Source organism: Podarcis muralis, chromosome 1 (genome assembly GCF_964188315.1).
Source record: "Podarcis muralis chromosome 1, rPodMur119.hap1.1, whole genome shotgun sequence".
Lineage (NCBI taxonomy): Eukaryota > Metazoa > Chordata > Lepidosauria > Squamata > Lacertidae > Podarcis > Podarcis muralis.
Window position 1 is genome coordinate 48,610,027 of NC_135655.1, and position 26,701 is coordinate 48,636,727.

A 26,701-nucleotide genomic window follows, 5' to 3' on the forward strand; every position below is an offset into this window, starting at 1 on the left:
GGCCTTGCGTTCCACCTTGGAACTTCTGGTGGTTTGGCAATTCATTAATCCTGCTCTGCATGCAACAAAAACAATACTACATCCAGAAGTGGGAGGGGTGATTCTAAATAATAAAATAAGGCATTTAAAACGAGTTGGGAATTCCAAAAAAAGACGCATACAAGTTCTCCCCTCCCCTCCCCTCATTGCACCAAGTTCACATAAGGTGCTGGTTTATTTAAAGAATACACTTTGTGTGCAATATAAGTAATAAGTGACCTTTATTTTTGGTAAGCAAATAATGATGCAAGATATGCTAATTCCTTTCCAAAGGACAGAGAAAAACCTCCACAATTAAACATATGCTTATTCAAGTTTCATTTTTCAGTCAAGTACCTTATTTTCCGTCATGATGTTACAAACTTGTGCTGAAGTTTTAAGCCATGTTAAAGATATGCTGAAACTTTTATAAAGCAGGGTTGTTTTTAATAATCTCAGGACCGCTCTGGCGTATTGGGACCACACTGGCTCCTGGAACCACTTTGCTCCTCCATGGTCTTTTTTTAGTCTTGTGCCAACTGTGTTCTCTGAATTCTCACATGGTTAAATTCTCTTCACCACCCCCAAGCTGCAGCTAAGAATACATTGATTATATACCTTATCGTTAGTGAGGACAGAGCTTAACCAAGAGCTCAGCTCAGTGTAATTGGGGGAGTAAAAACCTGGTAGGAACAGAGATGGATTTTTTTTTTTTTTTTAAAAGAGGAGACTGCAAGCTCTGGGAACCCACACATTTCCATAGGCCATTCTGGTTATGCAGTTGCCTTTAGGAACCAAATGACACAGCCAACTCTGCAACAAAAGTTACTGTGTGTGAAACTGTGCCTATGCACTTCTGGGGAGCATATTCTGCCAAGATGGAGCACACAAAGGGTCTTAGGTACCATGCCCAAGTAGGCTTTGGAACACACCTTCCAACTCTACAAATAAGTGACTGCACTGACTGAGCTACAAGGGCAGTATCTGCTTGACAGCTCAATACAAAACATTAGATGCACCAGATTGCACTGATGAAGCTGAATGCCAATAAGGCTTCAGGATAGTACAAAGATGAGCTGGCTTTTGTTTCCCTGCCTTTCGTTAGCATATAGTGGCTGTAGGCTGTACCACCATACCACCCCTGGCACTGGCAGCCAGCACAGCAGCATGGATGCAACTTGGAGCAATCTTGGTACTGCTTTCCATAACACTACAGTGTGCACACAAGCTGCAGCTGTTTTATACAACCCTCTATTTTTATTTCCTGGCACAGTAGCCTATAGTACTAAGCCACTGGGAAGTGAAATATATTACCTCACGGTTACATTTACAATAGTATACTTGAAGGCTAGGAATATTATTTTACATGTTTACATTAATGTGCAGTTTATAATAGCTCAAAATAGAGTGCAAGTAGATGTCAAGCTTCAACCTGGGCGTTGTGTAGAGATATACTGTATTACCTTAAAAAGCTATTTTGTCAGCCCTTCACCCTTTCTCTTTCCATTTTTAAAGAAATATCATTACAGTCATGGTTTGTTTACAAGGCATATCTTTCACTTGGTTAATCAAATATTTTCCCCTATTTAACTAGCCTAGAATAGAACAGCACTTGTTGCAAAGCTCATTATAATACACAATATTGTATTCTCTGAAAGAAGTTTAGGATTTTCTTCCCTCATCCAAACAGATATGCCCATTTTTCTGTAATTACAATATTGTGCAACATCCTTTTCCAAATGTCAGTAGTAGAGTAATTGACAGATATCAATTTAGTTATATTGGATGATTTCTGAAAGCCCTCTTAATTATTATTGTTTGCCACAGTTGCATTTCTATAGCCAGAGCTTAGTGTGGATTTTTAGGCCACCACTCTTATCTCAAAGGACAGCAGGTGGCAGGCACATTTAATATATATAGTAATTTCTGCATTTATAAGACTATGTCCAATTAATTTCTTAATCATCTTAGAAATTCAGAAGGGGGATAGGAGAAACAAATGGGATTTTACTGTTAATACATCACTCTTAACCAGTATAGTATGCCAAAACCAGTATTTCATATACTGTCCTAGAATGCATCATGGAGTAAATCAGCATTTTCTTTAACATTTAAACCTAAGATACTGATAGAGTTGTAGAATTCTTTCACATGGCTGTAAAAGTAATTAAATTTAGACCTCATGGACATCAGCACCATAACTCTTAAGATGATGAAAAATACATACATTTGGGTAATGCACAGACTATACAATGCAGATAAAACACTTTCCATTCCTTAACCATAGTTAAAGAAGTGGAAGCAGGCCATGGCACTGTGTGCGCTCTCCCTAGCCTTCTCTTCGTGTGCAGATTCTACCATCCTTAACCATGAACCTTCATCTCTGCACAATCCTGAACGTTTGTTAAGTCTTAAGATAGGATTTGTAAACCACTTCAAATACTGATTCTGAATGCCAGTGATCAAGCTTCACCATGGTTTAACAGTAGTGTAGACATAGCAAAGCATAGTTAAGACAAGGGAGGGAAGGGGATTTGTGCGAGAAAAAGGAAGGGGAAAGGACTGAATAATCCCATAGCCCATTCCTGATCCCCTATGCATGCTTAAAGGGTGGGAAGCCTTACATCTGCACTAGCCCAGAGTTTCTGAATTTTGTTGTCTACTATCACATCAAAGCAAAGCAAGGAAGAAACACAACATTCATTTTTCTGCTTTGTATTCTAAGCAAAGTTGACAATTTGAGATAAATCACTATTTTTCAGGTTGACAGTGATACATAGATTATTCCATATCACTTCTATTTCCTACCCAAAGGCTTCATTGGATAGAGGCACATTGTTGAGTGATTTTACAATCTCTTGATAAATGTTCTACGCTTAAAGATCATATGCATATACTCTGCAGAGGAGGGGAGCTGTTGGTTGATTCCAGATTTCTCTTTTCTCCCATGGTGGGGGAGTGGATCATAATACTAAGAGAGGAATTTCAGTTCTTAAATAGTATTACCCCCCTCCCCCCAATTCTCCATATGTCAATGTATACTGTATGTTCAACTACGAACACAAAAAAGTTTCAATCCTGCTTGGGATTTTCTGTTTAATCCTTCAGAGAAAAATATGAAAGAACATGGAAAGACTAATTCTTAACTATTAGGTTATATTCAGCTACATGTTGAAGTAGTTCCAGTGTATGACAGTATATAAAAATAAAAGCTATGATTGAGAACAAAGAAAACTATTCATATTCACATTAAGGGTGCCACAAAGCAACAAAGCTAATCAGTTTCAAAGGCAGCTACAATTAGAGAAGTTTCATAAATGCAATAGCTGTAATATTTGAACCTTTATGGGTATTTTCAATTGCATATAAGGATATGCTGGTTCTAGAAACAGAACACATCAGGTTCCTAATTTAGTAACATTCACATTCTTCCACTAGTTTTGTTTTACAACAGTATCAATTAAATCCAGGATGATAACTGGGTTACTTAATATTATAAACTCCACTTTATAACTACCTACATGATCAACAGCCATGAGACACCTTGTGCCTAGGTATAAAAATACAAGAAAATATTCTAATATTCATCATCCCAAAGTCTGTTTCCTTGGTTATAAAAGACAAATTTACATTTTAAGGAAGCAAAGTATTCTTTAAAAAATCCATATAAGAATTTCTATTTTCATAAAAATATAGCTTCCCATCTAAACTCTTCTATAGTCCCATGTGTTAACCGTGGCTCTCAATCAATTGATATAGCAAAGAGGAAAAAATTCATAAAATACCACATCTAAAATATCAGCAGATATATATATATATATAACCTTCCATAGGACTTACTGTTATTTAATTAGCTGTGAATCTGATTTACAAACTAACTAAAGACAAAAAAGTTTGAAATATTTACAATGTACACATCTTCAAAAATTGCAGTGCGATTAGATAATGGAATGTTTCAACAACAATTTGAAGCCCAAGAAGGCAACTTCAAATCAAAGTAGCCCCTTTATACATTTGAGAGTACTTGTAGATTAATTCCTTCATTCCCCTTGTAGTTATATTTCTTTATCCAATATTCTGTAAAGGTGTTTTTGCAAACTACCATCATGTCCGCAGCATAATTAACTTAAAAACGTTAAATAACAATCAGTTTTTATAGTGATCAGGGACTGTATACATATATTTACCTTGAGAAAAAAACTCTAGTCAGAAAAGGTAAATTTAAAGCAGCCGCTTGAAAGTGTTTTCAAATGATTAAAAATGTAGTGGCTTGTTCAAAATGTCAATGTCTGGTAAAAAGGTAGTGAAAGATCAGACATTCAAAATCACAGTAGAATGGTGTCAGACTGTATGAGTATTATTTTTTTAAAGCACACAGTTAATCCGTGCACACAGAGGACTAGAGGTTAATCCATCATCTAATATACAGGGTGAGCATTCTTCTATTGGCAAGGTCCTTTTCTTCCTTGTAACTGTTTCACCGTAGCCAGGAGGATGGAACCCACTGAGGTTCTGTATCAAGTTTGTTAATTAAACGAAGTAATTCTTGGTATGCTTTGTCAATATCAGAATTCACAATAGCTGTATCGAAGTAATGGCCATTATTTTGCTCCATCTCTCTGGTTTTCTCTATAATTTCTCGAAGTTCATCAGGCTGAAATTTAAACGAAAGTATATTATATCATATCAACTGATATTTATGGATATATTACACAAAAATGTCAGTGTCTTGTGAAAAAGCAGCATTAGATTGATTAGGACGAAACAAAGTACTGGCAGGTCTGAAAGTCACTGTATCACTAGGGCACAATCTTATAATCCCTGGGATAATGTCCCAGGGATCATAGGAATTTGCAGAACTCCCTTTTGCTGATAACCATGGTCATCTCCTCATTCCAAGCAAAGATCAGGACCTAAACAAGACTGTTGACTAAACCTGCAGGAAAATCCCCTAATGACCTCATAAAACCACCTGGATTCATTAGGGTTTGGGAGCAGACCTTCAGATTTGATCCTTCCCTCCTATGGAGGTTATGAGTCAAAATAGATCAGATGATGATCTGTCCATGACAGAATCACTACTGGCTCCCACAACATAGAAACAGTCCAGTGTGTTTCCTGCCACAATGTTAGCCCGGTGATAGTTTCAGAAAGGGCCATGGTTGGTATGGAGGCCATAACATTCTGAGCTTCTTCAGATGAAGCAACTTTGGCATAAACACTGAGGATCCCAGTACAAGCTGCCTCAAGGTCCTCAACGCTATGTCCAAGATTACCTCCAAGAGCTTAGGGAGGGAGACTTTTAGGCAGCAGAATAGATGATACACCAATATAACCCCTGTCCTGTCTTGGGTTCCCAATACCAGGTATACATATGCAACCCTCATCACCTGTCTAACGGGATATCTGATCTGGGGGGGCTGAACCCCTAAAGGACAAATCTACCCCATGGCCAAGCTTAAATAGCTGATGTGCTGTGAAACCTGGAAGATTCTATTTTAAACAGGGAACTGAATGCAAAATTTAAGATAAATGCACTTTAGTGATCACCAACAGTCATGTCAGCCAGCTTAGATGGCTTCTGCTTTTTGTCCTGTTCTAAGTACAGTGGTACCTTGGTTTGCAACCGCTTTGCATTACAACCATTTTGGATTACAACCATGTCAAACCCGGAAGTGCGTGTCCCTTTTTTTGGTATTACAACCCATTTTTTTTATTACAACCCATTTTTTTTTGTATTACAACCAATTTTGGGGGGGAGGCCCCACTGGCGAAAGCACGCCTTGGGTTACAACCTGTTTTGGTTTACAACCGGACCTCCAGAATGGTTTACGAACTTAATCCATTTCAGAAATCCGTTCTTAAACCAAAACGTTCTTAAAACAAGGTGTGCTTTCCCATAGCAGTGAGGGACTCAATTTACAAATGGAACACACTCAACAGGAAGCGAAACATGTTGTTATTCCAAGGCAAAGTTCACAAACCAAAACACCTACTTCCGGGTTTGCAGCATTCTTAATCCAAGTTGTTCATAAACTAAGCCATAGGTAGGCAAACTAAGGTCCGGGGACTGGATCCAGCCCAATCGCCTTCTAAATTTGGCCCGCAGACGGTCTGGGAATCAGCGTGTTTTTGCATGAATAGAATGTATCCTTTTATTTAAAATGCATCTCTGGGTTACTTGTGGGGCCTGCCTAGTGTTTTTACATGAATAGAATGTGTGTTTTTATTTAAAATGTATCTCTGGGTTATTTGTGGGGCATAGGAATTCGTTCATTTCCCTCCCCCCAAAAAATATAGTCCAGCCCCCACAAGGTCTGAGGGACAGTGGACTGGCCCCCTGCTGAAAAAGTTTGCTCACCCCTGTACTAAGCTGTTCTTAAACCAAGCTAGCACTGTAATACATTGACAAACTGAAAACACTATCAAAAATAGCTGGCCAGCACCACCTGGTGGCAGAAACTAGGAGCAACACATCAAAACAGAGAATCCAAAAAGAAAAAATTCAGCAGGAACTCAGCATCTGCCACACATTCTGTCTATAATAAAGGGAATACCAAGTAAAGTAGAATTCTGTCAGTAGAATTTGTAATCAATGCACACAGGTGAGTGGAAAAATTTCAGCTCATGCAACAAGACCTCCTCTTTCTCCATCCATGCTCAACATGCTAGAGGTTTGGGGGACTCTCAAGAGGAATGTGGCAGTTTCCTTGCTTGAAAGGGTGACGTAGTGTCAGCTTCCTCACCCCTCATATGTATATTTACTTAAAAGTGTCCCAATTCAGTAAGCACTCATCATTTATTACTGATGTATATTTGGACACAAGCAGTAGGAGGATGTCATAACCCTGAACAGGAGCAGCAGAACCCACCAACACTGAATTCTGTGGCATAAAGTTAGGTCTGCAATTCTGCCTGAGTCTTCTCATACTGAATTTTGTGACTGCTGCATGCTACACAGTTAGCATATTTGAAGAAAATGTGTGTCGGAGCACCAGGGGCTGAATGCACTGTTATAAACACTACATGTGAATATTACCTTTGGATTTTTGCCCTCTTTGGCCAGTAATGCACGAAGCCGCTCTTGTGAAGGTGGTGCAATGAAGATAATGTATGGCTTCAAGTCTGAATTGCGAAGGCTCTTCAGTGACTGTTGGGAAATATAAATCTGTACTATTAATATTTTCATAAAACAAAGCAAAACCATAATTCATACCAATTATCTATTGCCAATACAATTTATGCATGCAACATTATACATAAATGGTGACTTTCTACGCTAATGATTGTGCAAGGCTTCTACCTAGAAAAGCCAGTTTGCTCCTGGAGAAACGAGCTTAACAAGTTACAACATGTGATCTCAAAAATCGTTCAGTTGGGGCTGCACAAATAACCAAAAAAAGGAACTTAAACTTCATGAACTACACAAGCTAGCAAAGAGATAGTTACATTGAAACTAGAGCTGAAAACTGCAACTGATACAGGGTAGCCGAGTCCAATTTTCCTAATAGTAGACCATGCTACTTATCCAGATGACAGTTCTTCTGACAGCAGCAAAATGGAGAAGACAACAGAAAAATGATAATGATCATGTATGCATCTCTGCAACTCTAAAATGATTATGTGTACAGGAACTGTGAGGAACTTACGTTTTATATTCTAATGACTAAATTTTTTGAATTTGGACAATCCACATTCTTACTATGAGTTGCTCTTTACGTGGTGAAGAATATAATATTCTACACCCTTGCTAAGTGTGGTTACAATAATTCTGCTATTTACAGTATTAGTGTATTTTTATAGAGTAATTTGCTATTTCTTCATATTTAGTCTTGAAAACACAGATAGCATAATTCAAGACTTAGCAACATGTGGTCCACAGATGCTTTTAAATGACCTAACAAGATGAGGATTCTGAAGAAAGTCTAACATGACCACAGTGAAAGTGGATGAAGCATGAAGAGCCTTTGATTATAGCTGCTTCTCACTGTGTATGGTGCATGAGTTACACTGGTGATTGCTATGAAATGTGAATGGGAGACTGAAAGCAACATTACTGCATGTCCACTGCATGTTTAAGGATGCATATCTTCCTTTTACATGTCTACTGGGGTAAGGAAAGTTACAATGGGGAGTTCTCCAAAGAGAAAACTGAAGAGTGATGTATTTAGGAATTAGTCTTATGAAAACTGCTCAGTACCTATAACCACTAAATATGTAGAGTGGGCAACTAATGTACAAATTTATTGCCTGCACAGAAGCATATTAGGGAAGTTGCATACATCTGATCTAGGAGAAATTTTAGGGTATACATAGACAGATTTCACATTTGTATCAAAACCAACCAAACTAAGGCCTTCATCAACAACACATTCTAACTGAACTACTGCAACATAGAACCTAGGATTTCAATGTCCAAAAGAACTTCTATTACCTGTGTATGGATATTTAAAAGACATATCTTTCCAGAATTGATCACTTGCCGGACAGAGTCTATGCTGGTACCATACAGATTCTTCTCAAATTCACCATGCTCAATAAACTTCCCTGCTGCTATGTCGGCCTCAAATACTTGCCGTGATACAAAATGGTAATCTCTGCCAGCCACTTCATTGTCTCTCCTATTTCGTGTTGTATCTGAAAAGACCAGTAAACAAATCTAATTTAAGACTTCTGTGTCTTTTAACTGTTTTGAAGGCATTTTTGTTATGTCAGTTTGCAAGATATGAAAAACAGCTACTTGGAAAGAAACCCTTTTCAGCAGACTGTATAAGTGCAAAATTAACAATGTTGACCTTTAGAGTCTTTCAGCCAGAAAGAATCGCAAACTCTTAACTGGGCTAAAAAAATAGTTCCATAATACAGCAGTTGCTGGCACATGTCCAACTGTGCATAACACATGTCCAGTCATGCAAATGTACTTCGAACAAAAACATGAAGCAGGGGATGTCAGATACAACTGAAAATACAGGAGAATGCAAGGTAGCAAAATCACCTTCCTGTAAATGAGAATTTAACTAAGTTACTTCAATAAACTGCCTTGTTCTCATGAATGGGATCAAAGTAGTGGTACAATCAGAATAGGGACTTTGTGGCAGAAGTCCAGGGCTCCACTCAGCAGAAATAAGTAGAAGGGCCCAAAATGGAGCAGGGCTGCCTTACTACACTTTTAGTTAATTTAATACACATAATCATCTAACGATGTGGGGGGAAGAGTTATAATACCATTAAAAATTACATATCTGCATCACTGGGTCAAAGGACATTTTTTATGGTAACTCCCTACATTTGTATTGGGGAAGAATTTACTAAAGCAACTTTCCTCCATACTAAGGTATATAGCGTGGTACTGAACTGAACTTGCAAAAATGATGTAAGGTCAGGCAGCAAGGGTTTGACATCAGAACACAAGACAGTTCTGTGCCCCAGCCTTTCAACTTACGAGGAACTGCAGAAGCAAATCTGTCAGCTTCATGATTCATTAACCTTTGCCGAAGTTCATTCTGGCCACAGTTTTGTGGACCGATCAGGACAATGGGTCGTTTCCTATTCGCTGGTTGGTGATAAAGTGACATTTCCTCATAAGTCAAGATCTCCTCGTTGTCATAATCTTGAGAAAACAAGGCCAAAATAAGTATGGCATATTTGATTAGGAAGAAATAAACATGGGGTGATAGTCAACTATATTTTACTCAAGAGTAGGCCTGCTGAAATTAATGCACCTAACTGCCATGTTCATTAATTTCAGTGGGTCTACTCTAAGTAAAACTGAATTGAATACCTCAGAACAGCTTTAAAAAACAAGTCTTTTATTGTTGTGTAATAGTTTTGTTATCATTTCTTCACATTAATTGAATGCCAAAGGATCAGGGTCCAAGGCTTATCACTTCTAAAATCAATGTTTATTACAGTCACAGACTAGCAGTTTACTTCTAAAACATAAAAACCCATAGAAAATTCACTATTATAATCACGAAAGAAATATTAGAAAACATATTGTCCAGATAATATAGAAATAACTATGGGTGAATATTTATGCGCAATAATTTTAACACATCGTAAGCTGAAAAATAAATCAGTTGCACTAACCAGAAAAAATACTGGAAGATAGCTGAAATCCCTTCTTACCGTCATTTTTATTGGCATTATACAGAACCTTTTTCCTTTTCTTTTTATTTTTCTTCGCACACCAAAGTTTCCCTAGAAGTTAAAAAATAGAGAGTCAAAGTTGTCCAAATATGTAACTAAGATTCCAGCTGCAATTATTTATTTTATAAAGCATGTTAAATTGATAGCTGTTGTACACAAATTAAACACAAGGCAGACCCTGCTCACACAGACTTACGATCTAAAGGAGGAATGGAGAACATGTGTTACTTCAGATGCTGCTGGTCTGCAACTCCCATCATACCTGATCATTGGCCATGCTAGCTGGAGATGATGGGAGTTGGACCAGCAACATGTGGCCACCCTGATCTCAAGGAACAGCTGTGACATGTTAGAGAGGAAGAAAAAGTAAGTAAAGTGAATAAGCCATGGTGAAAGAAGTGTCTTAAGGAGGCACTTGGAATATCAAAACAGTGGATAGTTGTCATATTGGAAATGTGATATCATTTTTTTAAAGAACTGGCTATACTAGCAAGAACAAGTAGAAGGAAAGTTCATAGAGGTTTGTACTCCCTACTTGGTCTGTATATCAGTATTAAGGAACTGCTACTTCTGTCTTCTGTCAGTGGGACCACACATGCAAAACTGTCCATTCCCTTGGTTATTTATCTTTTTAATTTTTAAAAACCCCACCTGAGTACAATACATCCATATATGTAATCAAGGAGGACAAAACACATGGTACCACTTCTAGGTTCTACCTGAGTCAAAGTGCAATAGATGGCTAAATCAGACTCAGAACAGACCCATGTAGATCAATTGTCTGCTGATTTCAGTGAGTCTACACTGAGTACATTAAGTTTCACCCAAATATGACAGTATCTCAGCAAAAGTTGCTTAGTCAGTTTAGCTCTCCTTAAACATGTTATGGAAGTTGTGGATAAATGCTCACTATCACTGAAGTATTTGAACTGAAAAAGAGGAGGTACAGTTCAAGGACTGAGTTTCTTTTAAGATTATTAGTTATCACAGGTATTTCATGAAGATTTTCATCTACCTGATTTTTCTGGTTCTTTGTCTTCCTCTATAGTTTGCTTCATAGCTTCTCTTTGTTGCTGAAAACTTTTCCCTTAATGATAGAATACATTTAATAATTAGTAATGAGAAATTATTGCCGTTTCAGAGTACACCACTGTTTCAAGAGTGATCACATTTCAAAATGGACTGAGATTTTGATCCCTATAAGCGCTTTGAGGAAGATAATCCCACAATAAGAATTCTTCTCATACCTCTGCATCAGTTTTTTCATTTTGTTTTTGTTTTTAAATGCCAAAGTTAAAAGACATCTACAACATTAGGCCTCCTGTTGGGAATTTGGTCATATCAGCAGCTCACCAAAGGAGGAGACTATGCAACAACAATTCAAAGCAACATCCCAGTAGTTCAACAACAATGGTATCTGAAACTTCTTTGTAAAAAACATATTCAATATACACATAAATATTTCATAATTAAATACCTGGAATGAGGCCTGCCAAAGGCTGATTTTCTTCATCTCCATCTCGATAGGCCTGCCACCAGTTTGGATCTTCTTGGCTGATCACATGGAGTATATCTCCTTTTTGAAAGGATAAGCCTAGCTCTCTGCATGGGACATAGGGGTCATCAGATGGATCATAGTCAAAGTGAGCTTTCACATGGATCTAGAAAATATAGAGGTATACACATAAATATGGACTGGAATTGCAAGTATTAATCTCTGACAATATGTTCCTTTTGTATATAAGAGATCCCACTTTCACTTCAAATACAGAATGAAAAGCTCAAGCATAAATAAAAATATAAACTACTGGTATAGAAGGCAATTAAAAATTAGGAACAATTAACTGGGCAGTAAGTAACTTTGAAGTGGCAAGAGGGGTTCCCCTCTACAACTTAGACCTGAAAAGGCAGACTCAAATTTAAATCAGAGAGACTGAAGAGAGCACTAATCTTCTATTCTCTGATGAGCTCCAAAGGAAGGTTTGCCTCTGCCCAGCCATTATGGAATGTGTGTGAACTGAGGCTGGGTCTGCCTGCTCTCCTGCTTAACTATCCCAAGCAACTTGTCCCAAGCAAGCTCCAACCAGTTTCTCCATCCAAATTGTCAGGGAAAGTGCAGCATTACAAAGCTGCGGCACATGTACATGCACGTAGGAGATGGCATGGGAAAGTGTGCTCCAGATACTTCTGTGCACTCATTATTAGCAAGATGTTTTTTCCAAGCACAATCAACCAAATAACACAGAGATGGGAGACAGCTAGAACAAACTTTCTTGTAGCGAACAATACCAATTTTAAAATAAATTTGACACTTGCATTATGAAAACATTGATGACTTGATGTTTGCGCCTGCTCCCCCGCCTCCACCACTTTCATTTTTTAATGAGAAGTCATTCTGCTTACATAGGGTGGGGTGGGAAATGTCACTCTGCGCTCAATGAAAGGGCACTTTGATGCATACCTATAAGAGGAATATCCTGGTGGCACAGAAAAAAGTGGGGGAGGCGCAGGCAAATGAATCTCAACTGAAAGCACACCCCAAATCAAGGCATTATCTACCATTTTGCATATACAACTCACTACAGAAACAAGACACTTAATAGAAAATATCTAAGGAGTTTAAGGAATAAAATCAATACAACAAATGTGGTTTCTGCTCTCAGAATCTAGTATGAAAACCTTATTTCTTCACTAAGACATAAGTAAACACTCAAGACATTTCTAAACTGAAAGGTTCCCTGCTTAAAGCTGATGCAGTTTTGTGATGAAAATGAAGATGGTTTGTATCAGATGGTAATGCAGAACCTGAAATGGGATTAACAAGTAGCGGATTGTACTAAAAAATTATGTGCATGAAAAAGGTCATTTGCACAACAGGACTTCCTTCCCCTTCTCTACTGGCCACTGTGCCTCCCCAAAGCCTCCTGTGGAATCAGGGGACCGCAGGGAAGATCTGGGATATAGTACAGGGAGAGTTAAAAATCAGATGAAGATAGCTTGTATTAGCAGCACATGACATGCTAGAAACATCTGTTGTGTTTAACAGCTCACGTCTAATCACCCAGAAAGCCTTTTGCTCCATCATCCAATCCTTATCTACTTTTCTCCTGCCTCTTAAACAGGAAATCTTGCTTGCCAAAGACATCCCTCTAATATTCCCAGTCACTCAAAGGATTATAAGTGTCCCAAAACCCATTTTTTCCTCCTCCGCAAAATGCCTACTCAGGAAAAGGTACTGCTTGGCAAGGCCAAGGATAAGAATAGTTTTATTATTCTCCTTACTTTATATAACAAATGGATTCCCTGTGTCATGTGTTTTCAATAGTGTCAAAAAGTGATGTTATGGTAGGGTTGCCATACGTCTGGAATTTCCCAGACCTAGCCGGAAAACTGAAGTTGGAAGCACTGTCTGGACGTATGGCAACCCTATGTTATGGGACAACTTACAATTGCTTCCACCAACATTTTCAAAATCTCTTCTTAAAGCATGGCTAAATTAAATGTAGTCTACTATTCAGTGAAGGAGACACACAAGACTTCAATAGCAACAAAAAGAGAATATAAAACCGACTGAACACCTGCGATTAAGGTAAGTTATATACTGGAAATATGCCACAAGAACATACCACTGTCTCTTTTGTGGGTGGTGGCTTACTCTGCTGACTGGGAATCAGGACAAATGTCAGCGTGCCGTGCATGTCCGCCTGTGAGGAAAAGCACATTCATTAGTAACTGACAACTTAAAAACAGCCTTGAAGTTAGACACTCACTCATGGGGAGCAACAATGGGTTGGGTGAAGGGGAGGGGAGGAATTTCAAGCTGCTGCTCTTACAGGTCTTTCTTCTCCCTGAACTCTAATCTTAGTTTCCCTACCCCTATTTGGAAGTGCTCTAGTCTAGCATATTTATGTGACAAATTGCCTCCACTTTTCAGAAAACAGCCTGGTCCCCAAACAAGGAGATAGATGGCTTCACAGGCTTCAGGTCACCATTGAGACAAAGAATGCTTGATTAAGTGGACTCTGGTATAACTCAGGAAGGCAATTCTTGTGCTTTATGTCTCAAGTCTCACCTCTTAATGTCAACAGGCATGGCTAGCCCAGACACTACACCCATAACTAATGTGCCAGGCTAGGTAATGCTAAAATAAAGTCAGATGGTGCTCCTAGGGCAGCACAATTGGAATTCACTAAGGAAATGAAAATGACACCCAAAGCCAGGATGAAGCAGCTTCGTAGCTGAAGCCAGTCCATGGGAATTATTCAATTCAAAGCTGACTGGACAAAAAGGACATGGAACCTTCTGGAGTGCCAGGTTAAAAGAAGAGTTGGACTTTGATCATTTCCTAGTATGTCCTAATACAAACTTGGAACATTTCCTAATAGGTTCTGGCATATTCAGGAACAGGTGGTGCAGAACAATCCACATTCTAGACATAAAAGTCTCATACAATTATACATAGCATTCAAGTAATATAATCCTAAATACTTTTATAAAGCCCTGCTTATATTAAATGTCTCACTCCTAGGACTGCACTCTGCTACACCTCCAGGAAAGAAGCATTTCAGAACTGATGAGCAAGTATTAACAACCCTGCAAGCTGCTACCATTTGTGCTGAAGGCAATTTCAGGAGGCTGTCCTCCTCTGACCTTAGAAACTGTAACAAGACATACGCTGTCTGCAAGGTATGCAGGGCTCAAACATTTTAAGCATAGCTGCTGGCAAAACATATCAAAGTCTGAACTGGAATTTAACAAATTTAAATGCACAAGTCGGATCATAGTAAGTAGCAGAATACCATGAAAGCAAGGCTCAACATACCAGTAAATCAAAAACCTCATTAACATCCTTTCCACGAATTTCAATTCCGTTAATTTCCAGAACTTCATCACCTTCATGCAACAGCCCACTCTTCTCTGCAGCACCTCCCTTCACTATTCGACTAATGATGACTGAATCCATTTCATTGCGTACTGTAGCGCCCTGCATAATTAAAAGTGATAATTTAAAAGTGTCAGAAATTTTCTATAATTGTGGTGCAGTGGATAAAGTAGAATTGGGAAGACACAGGTTCAAATCCCCAATCAGTCTTGCGTTAGTCTATAACTCTAGTCTAACTCACTTTATAAGACAATGTATGCTGAATACTACCCTGAACTCCTGATGATGGGCAGAGCAGAAATATAACCAACAATAAATAACATTTCTGAAAATACAAGTTCTCTACAGTTTCTAAGGAATACTGTAATTTTATAGTTAGCACATCAGAGAAAAGTCTAAGAGAAGACAATAACAACAAAATGAGCCTGAATAAGCTTTTCTTGTTTTGCAGGGAGGCACAGTATGCAGCTCATCAAAACATTCTTCCCATTTTTAGTTGGGATTTTGATAGCTTCTCTTCTTAATGAATTTTAATTATTGACTTACAGTGGTGCCCCGCAAGACGAATGCCTCGCAAGACGAAAAACCTGCTAGACGAAAGGGTTTTCCGTTTTTGAGTTGCTTCGCAAGACGATTTTCCCTATGGGCTTGCTTCGCAAGACGAAAACGTCTTGCGAGTTTTGCGATTTTTTTTACGCTCCCCCCCCCTTTTTCTAAGCCGCTAATAGCCTTTTAGCCACTAAGCCGCTAAGCCTTTAATAGCCGCTAAGCCGCTAATAGCACTAATCCGCTAATAGGGTTGCTTCGCAAGACGAAAAAACCGCTAGACGAAGAGACTCGCGGAACGGATTAATTTTGTCTTGCGAGGCACCACTGTACACTGTTTTTATGATGCTCTTATATTGCTATCTTGTTGTGCTTCTAGATGATATGACATTTAATAGATTTATTACTGTTATTCTGGATTTGCCACACTGACATTTTAAGAAGAGAATGTGAAATGATCATGCAGTCACTATTAAAAACATTTAATGATTGCAATTAAAGGAACAAGACAGGGAGGGTCTTGCAGCACCTCATGTAGTAATGGTGCTGTTAAATCAAATCTATGCTAAGGACTTTGCCTTGGGTATTTTGTTGTAAGCAATCTTTGTTGTAACCAATCTTTTTTAATTAAAGAATGTGTTACATTAGCATCAATACTTGTGGCTCAATGAGTTAAAAGCTGCCCTTTCCTTTTGTTGCTATATAGCCGTAGTCAAGGACAGTTACCCACAGCGTTGGAGGGGAACAAGTAAAGGATCATTTCATCCCCATGAAGTGACATTTTATTATTCTTTCTGATCCACAACACCAGAAACCTTGTTTAGGTGGTGATGAGGGTTGAGACTTGAACATGTCCTAGTGGAACTACCAAAAGGTGCAGCCTAGGCATGCTTGCTTATTGATCTTTGTTATAAATTACCACATGGAAATTCTGAAATGCATAAAGCAGTGAGGAAAATACTAGTGTATGAAGAAACACAGTAGCACTACCAAATCTGTATCTTAAATTCGAAATACTGTAGCTTCAGTCACTGATCAGATTTGAGAGGTACCTTAGGGAATACAGGAACAGGCAATTAAGTTCAATTTTCCAATAAAAACGTGATTCTACAAACAAGCAAAAATGAAAACCACCACCTAGGTCTTCCAACAATAGGATATAATTAAATTTTCAGCATAGCCTGAGAACATGAGCCATCAATTTCATGTTCCATTCCACAAAATCAGAAGTGCTACAAATTAATGCTCTTGCACTATAGATTACAAGTGGAACTGCAGTTGGTCGTCTATTCTCCAAGAGGTCTCCTGCTTCTTAAAGTGTCCATCTCACCTTAAAGTGCAGGAATGAAATAGTTGTGTGGAAGGTATTGCTTCCTCTCATTTTCCCACCTCTTATTATCGCCGCACACTCATTCTCTCAACATTTTTGAAGCTGTTGCTTCTCAGACATTTTAGTAGTGTGCATGAGGAAGATATGATTTGTGGCTTGGGGTGGTATGTGCATGTACAGTACATCAATAAACCTTTGACAACCCAATCTCTTTGCCAGCTACAGCGTCCTCTCCTTGTCAAAAGCTGGAAACTTAGACCTATTACCACTGCTGTTCAAAGCTGCTCCTGAGTGCATTAAGTCATTTAAAAAACAACACTTAGTTGTGCTATTTCACTATGGAAAACTGAAAAAATTGTGCCATGGGCTGACTGTGCATGTACATACAGATACACATATAAAGAGTGAGCTCTAAGCAATGCTTTGTACATTGTGAAGAGAGGTAAGAGGGTTAAGGAAAAATCTGCCTAGAAACTTGAACTCCTTTATTCCTAATCCAAGATGGCAGGAAAAGGGAAGGCTGGCAGCAACATCTTTTCATTTTTCAAAAAAGAACTGCAGATGATGGTGACTGTCATGGGACATTGCTCTATATGGAGGGGGGAGGCAGATCTCTTCTCTCCCCAGCTTCCTCCCTTTCTGTTTGTGGGGGGCAAACCTTCCCACTGTGTTTTCTAGGAGCATATAAGGAACAGAGAAGATTCTGAGGAAAGCCTCCCACCCTGTACCTGTATTCATTTTTTTAAAAAATCAGAGGTGCAACTGCAAGTTGTCTTTAGGCATTATTTCACCCAAGAGGCTACAAGGAGCAGCCAGATCCTGTGATTCACTTTATTAACAGTTATCCAGTCTGATTTGGTACCTTTATGTAGAGCACAGCCACAGGTTTTTAGAGCTGTGTGCTGAGACTTTATTCAATAACAATGGACAATGGAGAATATGAGACATTTCCAGAAGTGGTGAGAAGGGTGTGGCTGGAGTGATGTCTTAACCGACTATGAATACATTAGAATACACTGAGGACCATAATGTAAGATTTAGATAAGATATATATATGTGTGAGATATTATATCATACAAGATTATATCTTGTATTTCATTTGTAGTTTGAGATTTTTATTTCTATATACTGTCATTGCTATCCTCACACATGAACACAATAAAAAACTTTAAAAACCCACAATGTAAGGATACTGATTTTACTCCAATTAAGAACTGCTGTTTTCAAGGGGAGCACTAAGGAACCCCTGAAAATACGTGTAACCGTTTTATAAAAGCAACAGCACAGCCGAATTTTCCCTCATTAAAAACCTAATTGAAGTGTGGGGGCTAAGGACATTTAGTTCCAGGAAGCAATTAATTAGTTGAGAGCCAGTGTTCCAGCTGTTTTAGATCAAGGGAAAGGAGAAAAAAACAGCTCTGAATCAGGAATGCAGGGCAAATAATAAATAAAGGAAGGATACCCCTAAACCTCATTCATCCTCTTCAGGGTAACTCCTCTTACTGTTCACCAACTGCACATTTTCCCATCCACATTTGCAAAAATATTGTGATGCTCCTCATAAGACCTTCCAAGGTAAGAAAAAAGATGGATGCAGACTAGGAAAATATGGGAGGATTACAAACAGATCACAGTGCCATGTGGGTCAACTGTACAATTTCATGAAGAAGGCATGTCAATTGCACATTAAAAGCAGAATCTGGGATCACCCTAAGAAAAGGTACTTGCACCTGTCCTTTCTTATATCCGAGTGTGTCAGCATTTTTTAAAAGAGAGAATGTGCCACAGAGATCAGACCGAGTAATACGAAAGTACTATGGTATTCATCTTTTTATTGGCTCTCTTGCCTTAGTATACTCACCAATGGAATATCTCTAGCCTTTTCAATGCGAACTATTTTAACTGTCTCTCCTCCATACAGACCTACATTCTCATAAATCTTTTCATCCGTCACTGGCTCTGGTTGCATTTCCTGCTCAGCAACTTTATCATGAGCCAACAGCAGTGCCTAGTGTAAAACAAACAGTGCCATTTATAGAAAGCGATATTCACACATTAGAGGTAATTTATTATAAGTGGGACACTTTAAAAAATCCAAGCAGATAAAGATTCAACGTGCAGGCTATGGTCCAAGGCAGTCATATCATACATGTTTTCTCTTGCTTTCAGCGTGGATGGGTAGCTACATAACAGAGCTATAACCAAGAATTATGGTTGAATGAACAAAGGACTGTGCTTTCATAAATGCAGGCTGTGACCATTATTACAACAGAAAATAGCTGTTGCCCATTTGTTTTTGTTTTAATTTTTAATTGCAGTTGTCCTGTGAAGGTGTAGCACATGAGGCAGCTGCACATTCCTCATGAGATGTTTGACTCATACCTGTATCTTACTGGCAAAACTTCAAAATAGCAGGATGCACACATAGCAGAGAACTTATGTAGCTGGAATTTCGAAGTTTTTAGTCAAAAAGGAAAGCTACTGTTTAGGTGTGTTTTTGCAGTATGCAACTATTATTTATTTGAATCATGACCATGGAACTTTACTATATTAGGCAGGGGGGGAAAAGTCTGAAATTTACAATTGTTGTTGTTGCTGAAATTTACAATACAATTTACAATTTACAATACAAATTTACAATTGTTGTTGCTGCTGAAATTTACAATACATAGACATAAGAAAACAATGGAAATGTTTTTTCATTTGCAAATAAACAATTTATTCCTACCTGAATATGAGGGGCATTCAATAAAGAATTAAGTTCCAATCCATCTTTCTGATGGCTTGGCTTCAAAACACTCTGTACCTGAAACACAGGTGAACACCAAAAATACGATGATGTCTAATATCCTACCCCATAACACACACAAACACCTGAAATAAGAATACATTCCTACACCCTGTAAGAATACATTTCCAGAATTAAAAAAGGCAGAACTTCATGTTACATAAACAAACACTGGTTCCCAAACCATTTTCATAGACTAAAGAACATACACACAGACACTTTTAAGAGCAAGAGAGAGTGAGAGTGTTTAACCCTTTCTTCCAACCACAATTATTTTTCCTCTAGCTAGGCCAGTCTGGAAATAGGCTTGCAGAGTGAATACTGGTGAGAGGGCAGGGCTGACAGGGCAGAGCTGAACATCCCCCTCCTGCAACATCTCCACTAAATATCTCTCTACCCATGGATACATCTAATTCTACAAATATGAGACTCCACCCAAAGCTACCAGTTTGTTTTTCTATGAGCTGATGCTGATTTTTCTATATAACACTTTATATCAGATTAAAAAAATAAAAATAAAATAATAAAGGAATGGCTACACAAATTTCTATTTTGACAGACATGCATGAGCTAGAATGCATGAGAGGGATTCAACATAGCACTAAGGAGATTGCTCCATCATTTCTGCTTGCAGAGATGGAGCAATCTCCCCTCTCCATCTAAGCCTGCTGTTCTGAGGGTTCTCCTGATCCCCCTGAACCAATTTGGGGGGCACACATGGGGAAGAGAGGGGAAAGGCCCTGTTGTGCTGGCAGAAGTCATTGAGTGGGCTTCTGTTAGTGGGACTAGTTGGTTGAATCAAATCCTCAGTATTCATAACATTTTCATTGAAAAAATATTCACGATTGAGGCTATGAGACAGGCAAAATAATTTCAAAGAGAAAGGATGTCTGCAGAATATACAGATCACACTCATTTCTGTACTTCAAAGTGAATGATGTTTCCTTCAAAACCAGTGTGGCACTAGCTTTGATCCACCATCAATACCTTGTTAACAGTTAAAAAAGAGGGGGGAGGACCAGAAATCGAGGTGGAACAGCAAAAAAATGTGTGTGAATATTGGGGGACGTTTGGCACTACTATATTAACTCCCATACCCTGGAAAAGTTAATTGCTTTACAGACTGACATTCAGATCTGTAAGGAGTCTTGCTTAAAACAGGCTGAGTCTATTGGGCAGTTAGGATGTACAACACAGAGGCCATGTGAATGCGTGGTTCAGAGATCCAGGGATCAGGTGTATTTTTTATTCTGGGCAGGGTTGCACTTTCCCTGAAAGAACAAGTATGCAGTTTGGGGTTTCTCTGAGAACCATCATTGTTACTTACTGGAGGTCCATGTAAGTGCAGTGGCAAAGAGCATCTTTTACTAGCTCTGGCTGGTATGCCAACTACAATTCCTTCTGGATGATTACAGTTTAGCCACAGTCATGCTGGTAAACTCAAGATTAGACTGCTGTAACAAGCTGTCCATGTGGGGCTGCCCTGAGACTTGGTTTGGAAGCTGCAACTAGTGTAGAATACCATGGGTAGGTTGCTTACTAGCACATCCTACTGCATGCATGTAACACCTCTCCTGAATGAACTGTACTGATGGTCAATTTGCTCCCAAGCCAAGTTTAAAGTTCTGTTATTTACATAAGGGCCTAAAGAATCTGGGAACCAGTCAACTAAGATCTTCAGAGAGTCCCTTCCATGGCCTCCTCTGATCTATCTAGCAACAACCAGCAAAGGGCTCTCACTACAGCGGTGCCCATGTTGTGAAATAGTTTCCCCTCAGTAATGTGTTTCTGCAAGCAATTAACAACTTTTTTGTTCACCCAGGTATCTGTAGATTGTTGAGTGCTGGATTGTTTACTCTCCATTTCCTGCATTTATTATATGACTACTTTTCTACATATTTTTATTTGTTTTAATGCAATGTTGTTTTAAACATGCTGTACACCGCTTTGGTACGTCATGTGAAAAGCAGCATAGAAGTGCTTTTATAAACAAACAAACATTTCTTCCTTAGAAATCCTAAACAAACTGTCACTTAGAAGGTCCACTCTATTATTATGCTATGGGGTCTAGAATTTTAATATCTTGCCAATGTGCGACAGAGCATTCCATGCCAGAAACTACTTTCTTGAATCTTGCATCAGCTGATCTTTGAGGCTCAACACTCAGACTATTTCCCCCTAATCCTAGCCCTCAATTTTGCCGCGTTTAACTGGCTTTAAAATCAATGTAATTAAATTTGATGTTCAACAGCTATTTTTATAACAGAGACAGAGTGCACCACATTATTTTAGGGAGTTAATCTCCACATAAATTCCTTAAGCCTGCATGCTTTGCTCAGCCTCCTAATTAAATTAAAGTTTCAGAAAAATAGATAAATCATATTTTCCTTGCCTTGTTATTAAAACTACCTTTTGTCCGTAACAACAGTGAGGAAATAGTTGGATTGAGAATTATCCTACACAGTACTCACATTTAAGCAATAAAGCAAACAACATACTCTATTCTGAATATTAGTCAGAAAGTACAAGGAATGCCTCCCAGTAGGGCATATGCACAGCATCCATGCACTTATCCAAGCTATTGAAAATACTTTCTTATGGCCCTTTTTAAAAGGAAAACTAAAAAAATGAGGGCTCTTCTGATACAGACATAGACCTCAAATTAAGCAGCTGGTCCTATTTTCTTGTGGTATTGAACATGAAAAAACTTAGGAGAGTTATTTATTGTTATTGACCCAGGCTTCCAGTTCTCATAGGGACCTTGCAAAGTATCTGTTCAAAATAGACTGTTCTTAAAATTGCAGCCATATTTTCATTAGATAGATAAAAACTAATATTGTTTTCTTTTTGTTATAAGACAAGGCATCCTAATAAATGTTTGCTCAATTTTGTAAGCTATTCAGATATAACAGAATGCACAGTATCTGTGTATGAAAAAATAGAATCTCAACAAGCAAAATATATTTTAGCCTGAAATGCTTTGAATACTTTACATCTATTATATATTCTAAATATTATTCTTATTATTTTAAAAAAATAGTATTAATAAAGCCATCCACATCTCAAACATCCCAGGAATTCCAGATGGCAAGAAGCAATGTAAACATTCAAAGTAGCAAAATAAACATATAGGCTGTTAAAGTACTTTATATAACTGGCTAGTCCAAAGTAGCAGTAGTTGTCAGTCTTCTGAACATTAGCAGAAACAAAATCCAATTCATTCTACAGAATTTAAGTTAACAAGACTCACTAGCTGATTTGTTGAGGTACTGAATGAACTCAGATCTGTGCCTGCATGCAATTGCTTCACATTTGTAAAAATTACACATGCAGTGTCTGCTACTATCAGCCTGGTAGTAACAAGAAAAGTGGACATTTACTGCCAAGTCCATGTTAACTTTTGCTTCCTTTACTAATTTAAATGTGTTAGAAAAATAGAACAAATTGCCAGAAGTGGTAGAAGCAGAAAAGGTAAAGGCTTGCTTCAAGCACCTATTTAGGTGATAACCAAAACACTGGTTTGTTATAGTAAGCTGCTTTATCTGCAATACACTTTCTTTTTTAGAGGCTATTAATTTAGTAAAAGCAATTCAATGCTGAATAGCATACAATGCTGATGTTATTTAGTTTTTGGCCAGGATCTTATGAGCTACTTTAAGAACATACAAGGGTTTGGGGGTTTACAGTGAAACTTTAAACTATTTCTCTGACCAGACTACCACTCCATACCAAAATGTGCTTTTGGGAGACTCCTTAGGTTATTTGAAATGAGATATGGTAGACTGCTGTTTAAGACACAACAGTAATAAGCTCAGTGTCCATTTCGGCATGCATAACTAGTCAGATGATCCTTTGGGTCCTGGGTATTGAATTGTATCCGAAGTACGAAGCCTAAACGAGGAAGCTTGCAGAAGAACAGAGATATCTTTTAAATCAATTAGGATACTGAACACTGTTGTGTGCCATCTTACATTTCTACTGATAAAACTTCTACCTTCTCAGAGCCTGATGTTATTTTCTTCTGGACAAAGAAAACAGATAGTAATACATGCTATATGCTGGTTCCCCTCCCTATTTTAATGACATAGTTATGACTGGCAATTTGAAATAAGCTACTACTAGTTTCATTATTGGATGCAAATGTACACTATACATACCTCTTGTGCAAGCTCTTGCGCATTGGAGATAAGTGGGTATGGTGGACTGGTTTTGTTCATATGCACGGTAACAGCATTATGTATTTTAAATGCATTTTGAAAGTCGGTGTTTTGAACCAGCTGTAAAATTAGAGCTATTTCCTCTTGGCTTTGGGGATCTACCAGGGTGTGCTGAACATGTTTCAGAGATGATAGAAGCTCCTCAACTTCTAAAAAGAAAATTGAAATACATTACTTAGCCTCAATATATAAGGTAAATGAAACAAAAAAAAAGAAAAAGCCTCATTCTGAAGAACTGGTTATGATATAAGATGAAAGGCACAAATAGAAGAGCAAGGCTTTGCAGGGGAAAAAATTAAAACTGCCCTTTTCAAATTATTTTTGCTATTATAAATATTAGGCTTGATAAACCTCAGTTAACAGTGGTATAAAATTATTATTCAACAATGTATCTTTTCTATGCTTTTTAGCATATTGCTTCAAGTCATAATTAGTGTCCAATAAATTCCAACATTAGTATGGTAAGATCAATGGTGGATTACACAATGGCGCTGTTCATACATCACAGTAAAGTTCAGATGTGTTTTAAATGTAAATGTACTTAATTACTGCAATTCCACATCACACATGAGTTGGCTCCTAATGAAAAGGCTTACAAAAATCAGACAACTTGCAAAAAACCCGTGGCTGCTTGCTTTGCTATACAGCAGGGGAAATGCTAGAGATCCCAACTGAGCAAGATTTAACCCTCAGTCATCAGCTGATGTGCAGGGGATTAAATTTTGCTGCTTTGTCTGGAAACAGGTGCACAGCAAAGGCAAAATTGAACCCTGCCCTCCTGGGCATCAGATGACATGCACGATATCAGCAGATTGACAGGTGGACATGATTTTGGAAAAATAGCCTCACGGGCCAAACTGGACCCCCTGGGGGCCAAGAATGACCCATGGGCTAGAGGTTCCTCACCTCTGCACTAAACCACAGTGAAACTTTGGCTTCACATTGTGGCTTGTTTGGAGTGCAAACAAAACCCTATTTCAGATACAATGCTCAGTCAAGAATTGTGATTTATTTCTCTCATGTAATACCAGGGAAGAGCAAAACAGGAGAGTTCAGTGTGTTCATGGTAAACAACTCACTGTGGTTTGCTGTGATGTGCAAGGTAAAGGTAAAGGATCCCTGGACAGTTAAGTCCAGTCAAAGGTGACTATGGGGTGCGGTGTTCATGTCACTTCAGGCCAAGGGAGCTGGCGTTTGTCCACAGCTAGCTTTCCAGGTCATGTGACCAGCATGACTAAACTGCTAATGGTGCACAGAGGACCATGACAAGTGCCAGAGTGCATAGAAACACTGTTTGCCTGCCTGCCTGCACTGGTATGCTTTTGAACTGCTAGGTTGGCAGAAGCTGGGTCAGAGCAACGGGAGTTCACATTAACAGGAGTTTATTTGATGTGCAAATAAGGTCATTGTTACCATTATGAGTGTCAGAGTTTCTGAACCTGCATCCTTCTAAACCTATACTGCCTTCTCAGGTGGCAAAACTTGACCCTAATAAACTTGCACAGAAGGATGGATGGGAAGATAGCCTTGCATGCAGCTATGTGTATGCAGTCTGCTATTGTGTGCTTGTGTAGTAAATCCAACACTGGCATTAAGAAGAAAAGAAGTCACATACAAAGAAGCAACTCTTTCTGAACTCCCTTCTCAAGTCATATTGGACGTCAGGGCATTACAAGGGCAGTCACCTACATTAATCCGATGTAGATCACTAAGGGTCCACGATCAAGGAACAGTCTATGTAGGTCTTGTTTGGTAGTAGCAGCACTTGCTTTAGGAACCTATTCCTCCCTGGAACTTCATGCCACTTCTTCTGGGTGTCCCACACAACTTAATTCAGAACTGCTCACACTCATGAGACTGTTTTTCCTGAACAGGAAGGGTTCATAACACCACTGTAGTATATACTCAGATGATTACACAAAGGAAGATAAATTATGCACTGTTGTCAGTTCTATGGATATAAAAGTCACAACTTTCTTATGGCTTAAAGCCAAATAGTTTAATTGTGGGGGAGGTGGAGCAGAGGATAAGGCAGAGATAGCTCTATCATTCCACAACACACACACACACACACACACACACACACACACAGCCTGAAATATGAAAGGAAAAGAGAACAGAAAATGAATTACTGAGTTGTGAACTCTCATTGGAACATAAATGATTTTTATCTCATTTTGCACTTTGAAAAGTAGTAAAGATTTGCTATCATTCTTTAGAAGAGTTTCAAAGTAAGTAATGTCTAGACATAGGTGACATGCATATTTTATCAGAAACATTTAATGAAAGTCAACATAAAAAGTAGCCAAAAGACACACTCTGTTGAAAGTGAATGACCTGGTTCATATGTCATTTTAAACCATAGGATAAACTCTGATTTAAAGTAAATGAGTTTACCATTGTAGTTTGTTGGGAGAAAAAGAAACCATGAGCACAGGTTCACATATTGTGGAAAGAGAAGCCTCTGGTTTGTTTCCTAGCACACTAAAGAAAGGAGCAGGGGAGGAGTGAAGCAGAGTCTTTTGAGTTAACCTATGGCTGAATGTGACACGCAAGCCAGTTTAATATGTTAATATGAATTGATAAGCAATTTGTACCCATAACTGCAGTGTAATCTTAACTCTGCAGAAACATTTCTCTCTCCCTGCCCCACCCTCAGAAATTATTAATACACATGTGATGAGTACATTAGCCTGCTTAGCATTTTGCCTCTTCTGCATAACCACCTCCTCTCAACAAAAACAAGGCTCTTATAACACCTTCTTGTGCTC

At 38.4% G+C, this 26,701-nt stretch overlaps 1 protein-coding gene across 3 annotated transcripts in view; it reads right to left on the bottom strand.

The window, feature by feature from the left end:
* Positions 1-243: 243 nt before the first annotated feature.
* The window catches only part of PALS1 (protein associated with LIN7 1, MAGUK p55 family member), a 54,234-nt gene continuing 27,776 nt past the window's right edge, over positions 244-26,701 (bottom strand). For 2 of the 3 annotated variants that reach the window (XM_028725721.2, XM_028725727.2), the window contains 12 exons: positions 23,871-24,079; positions 19,654-19,731; positions 18,787-18,933; positions 14,990-15,151; positions 13,794-13,871; positions 11,645-11,828; positions 11,183-11,254; positions 10,108-10,218; positions 9,461-9,628; positions 8,453-8,655; positions 7,058-7,168; positions 244-4,672 (listed from right to left, as the gene is read on the bottom strand). In XM_028725721.2, coding sequence (XP_028581554.2) covers positions 4,496-4,672; positions 7,058-7,168; positions 8,453-8,655; positions 9,461-9,628; positions 10,108-10,218; positions 11,183-11,254; positions 11,645-11,828; positions 13,794-13,871; positions 14,990-15,151; positions 18,787-18,933; positions 19,654-19,731; positions 23,871-24,079 — 1,700 coding nt within the window. In that variant the 3' untranslated portion in view covers positions 244-4,495. The remainder of the gene's footprint in view (positions 4,673-7,057; positions 7,169-8,452; positions 8,656-9,460; positions 9,629-10,107; positions 10,219-11,182; positions 11,255-11,644; positions 11,829-13,793; positions 13,872-14,989; positions 15,152-18,786; positions 18,934-19,653; positions 19,732-23,870; positions 24,080-26,701) is intronic. The other variant, XM_028725733.2, reaches the window with a different exon arrangement.